At 32.9% G+C, this 3676-nt stretch overlaps 1 protein-coding gene across 1 annotated transcript; it reads left to right on the forward strand.

The window, feature by feature from the left end:
- The first annotated feature begins 431 nt into the window (after window positions 1-431).
- On the forward strand, window positions 432-1839 carry LOC142517767 (membrane-associated kinase regulator 5-like). The gene is made up of 2 exons (XM_075620207.1): window positions 432-1387; window positions 1502-1839. The coding sequence occupies exons 1-2, from the start codon at window positions 517-519 to the stop codon at window positions 1510-1512; spliced, it is 882 nt and encodes a 293-aa protein (XP_075476322.1). The 5' UTR covers window positions 432-516; the 3' UTR covers window positions 1513-1839.
- The last annotated feature ends 1837 nt before the right edge of the window (window positions 1840-3676 follow it).

Raw genomic sequence — 3676 nt, forward strand, 5'->3', positions numbered from 1 at the left:
ATTAAATAAAAAATGAGCACCTGAAAGTATTTAAATATAAATATACACAAAAACTCTTTTAAGACCATTTTATGAGTTAATTTTGTGAGAAGAATTTTCAATCCGATCCAACCCATGGAAAACTTATTTTTTATGACAAAAATATCACCTCTCACTCCATATATGAACATAATCAACTCGTTTAACATATACAGATTTGTGATAATGTATTAAATGAGACCTACTTATAATAAATATATATGTGTTAGTCTCTTATGAGATGGTCCAAAAGAGTTATATATTTGAAATCGATCGATCCAATTCAAATTATTGTGAAAATTAATGGATTTGATATAAATATAATAATTTTTTATAAATTAATTTTTTTTATTTATAAAATTAACTTGCGCCACTGTATTTTTATATTTATATATAGTGGTGTTGGCTTTTCTTCAAGTCGTCTTTCAAATTATTGTCATTAGCTTTTCTTCGTTCGTAATTCAACTAGCTAGCTCTCGATTTCTCTCTCTCTTCTCCATGGAAGGACTTGGGATTCGGAAATTCTGGCGGAATTCCTCCGCCGGAGACGAAGTTCGTGGGGCGGCATTCGTCACCGTTGAAGAAGAAAATGATGAAGACGACTCATTCTTCGATTTGGTTTTCAAACCGCCTACCAGCTGCAAAGGAGGCAACGCCGGTTCGAAGAAGGATTTCGAGTTCATTGAATCTTCTAGAGATGTTTTTCTGAGCAAAAGTGAGTTCATGATCTCCAAGCCTCTGTCACAGGCGGTTACTCTCGTGCGATCGACACCGAAGTTCAGAGTCTTCATGTTAGGTTTCAAAAGAACCACGAAATGTGGGAAGGTTGATCAGTCCTGCGGCGAATCGAAGGCGAGTACGTCGAATCAATCCTCGAAGCCTTCGAAAAAGGAACGGGAAAATCGTTTCTCCGGAAAGTTCGGGGTGGAGGAAATGTCAATCGCGCCGGTTTTAGGTAGAGAGAACAGTTTGAGAAGCAGGCTGTTGAGAGACGAAGACGATGACGAAACTCTGTCCGTCGGTGCTTCGTCGGTGAAGTCGATTCCAAAGTATCTGAAACTGATTCGACCTTTCCAAATGAAGGCGTCGAAGAAGGCGAAGGTTTCGAATTCCATCACGCCGTCGCACTCTCCGGAGACAGCGCCGGTGAATTTTTCTCCAAGCAAATTATCCGTGGGGAGCAGATCGGTCGGAAGTTTAAAGATCGCGGCAAGGAACTTGGTGAAGAGCCGATCAGTTTCAGCCACAGCTTCGACCATATCTCTAGCTCCGCCGTCTGTCCGCCGTAGAGATGACTCGTTGCTGGAACAGCATGATGGCATCCAAGGCGCCATACTTCATTGTAAAAAATCCTATAATTCATCCAAAGGTACATTCATAATAATTCAATAAAAAAAGTATATAAATTTTACTTACTAATTTAATTTCATCAAATAATTCACTTCTCTGATATTAATTAATATGTCTATAAAAAAATTTGCAGAATTTTCATAATTATTCTGGCCTCCAAAGTGGATATTTAAGAAAAAGAGAAGTACAGTTATATAACAAAATATCCTCGAAAGAAAGCCAAAAGGACGCAGCATTTAATTAACTGAACCTTGAATGAGCTTTAGAGAGAAGCAGCAGCAGGAGGCACACGAAGAATGCCTACCACGAGATGACGTCATATTTCAGAGAGCTCTAATAATAATATCGTCTTTTTGTAAAAATCTGAAATGCCCGGTGGGCAAATATTCCATGAGTAGAGGTAGGATCTGTTATACAAAAACATAAAATAAAAAATGCAAGTGATGTCGTTAACCGGAAGAGAATGATTATGGACTAGATAATATCACCAATCATATTAAAGTAGGTCTATGTGAGAGAATTTTTAAATGTGAGACGGATCAATCCTACTAATACTTACAATAAAAAATAATATACTTAGTATAAAAAGTAATATTTTTTCATGGATGACTCAGATAAGAGATCCGTCTCTCAAAATACGACCTTTGAGATCGTCTTACACAAGTTTTTGTATATTGATATATTTAAAATTGTTACGATAAAATATGTAGGATGAATGATATATGATAAATTAAATAATATAATGATTTATAAATTTTTTTTAAAAAAACTTAGTCAAACATTGAATGAACAAAAATGTGTTATATTATTTCACTTTTTTTTAAACAAAAATAGATAAGTTGGAAGTAGGCTTAAACTTTCTTAATATATTACGTTCTTCGTGAAATTATTGTCGAACTTTATTTTCTACAAGATACTATTATTATCTTTCACGGATATAGTTCACAAAATGAGATTATTAAATATCTAGAAAAAAATAAATACCTCTCATTATAACATGAAATTACATTAAATATAAGTTAAAAACTTGTGTGAAACAGTCTCACGAGTCGTATTTTGTGAGACGGATTTTTTATTTAGGTTATCCATGAAAAATATTACTTTTTATTGTGAATATCGGTAGGATTGACCCGTCTCACAAATAATGATTCGTGAGACCGTCTCACAAGACAACTACTCTAAATATAAAACACAAAAACTTATTGTCTTTCCTATCAAATTCAACATGTGAAAAATATTACATTTTTTTCTTCAAAAAACGTAACTTTTCATTTAAGTTATGGATCGAGCTGACCAATCTCATGAACATGATACTTAATCAATATAAATATCTTATGAAAGTAGTGAAAAAGTAAAGTATTTTTGAAGATTTTGTGATTTTGTGTTTTTTTAGAAAAAAAAATTGAAATCGGAAGAGATTGATTGTTGTGGGAATTGAATTAGTGTATATTCAAAGAAAAGCTACTAAACGCAACAGATCATATTGTAGAGACCGAGGTTGAAACGGTAAATATAGGCGTCGCGTCGTCTATGAAGTCAAGTCTCTGTCGCTGTGCAAATGCAGGATTGAAAAATGCGTTTTTGATTGGACTATTGTTGGGGGAATCAGTCAAACGCGATTAATTACTTTTAGTTGAAATTTTGGTTGGATTTCAAATTCCAGGAAATTATTGGTTGTCTTTTTCGTGAATTTCACGTAATTTTGGCAAAAATTTATATGAGACGATCTCATGCATCGTATTTTGTGAGACAGATCTTTTATTTGGGTCATCCATGAAAAATTATTACTTTTTATTATAAGAATATTAATTTTTATTGTGAATATCGGTAGGGTTGCCGTCTCACAGATAAAAATTCGTGAGACCGTCTCACAAGAGACCTACTCCATGATTTTAATGGATCCAGGACTTTCCGGCCAAAATTCAAGAAAAAAAGGATGGAACCTTGAATATACTTTTCATTTTATAGAGTCCATGCAAAAATAATAATTTCTATATATTCAGCAAATTATAAATAAAAAACAATAAATGGGTGGAGGTTATATATTTTTACGTTTCTTAATCCCAAATTTTGATTCTACTTTATTCTGTTTAATTCAAATTCATAAGTTGGTCTCAAGCAAATTCTGATTATTTAAAAATAATTATGATATTCTAATAAATAAATGAAATATTTTTCACTCAATATTAATTCAAAATTACATTTTACAACAATGCATCATTCAGATCTATCTTTCCACTTCATCATAATCTATATATAAATTTAAGGCAAAAACTTGTATGAGACGTTCTCACGGGTCGTATTTTGT

This window comes from Primulina tabacum, chromosome 1 (genome assembly GCF_025594145.1).
Source record: "Primulina tabacum isolate GXHZ01 chromosome 1, ASM2559414v2, whole genome shotgun sequence".
NCBI classification, from domain to species: Eukaryota; Viridiplantae; Streptophyta; class Magnoliopsida; order Lamiales; family Gesneriaceae; genus Primulina; species Primulina tabacum.

What these genes read in the sequence shown, in the direction of transcription:
- LOC142517767 (XM_075620207.1), top strand. Translation starts at nt 517, where the DNA reads ATGGAAGGACTTGGGATTCGGAAATTCTGGCGGAATTCCTCCGCCGGA.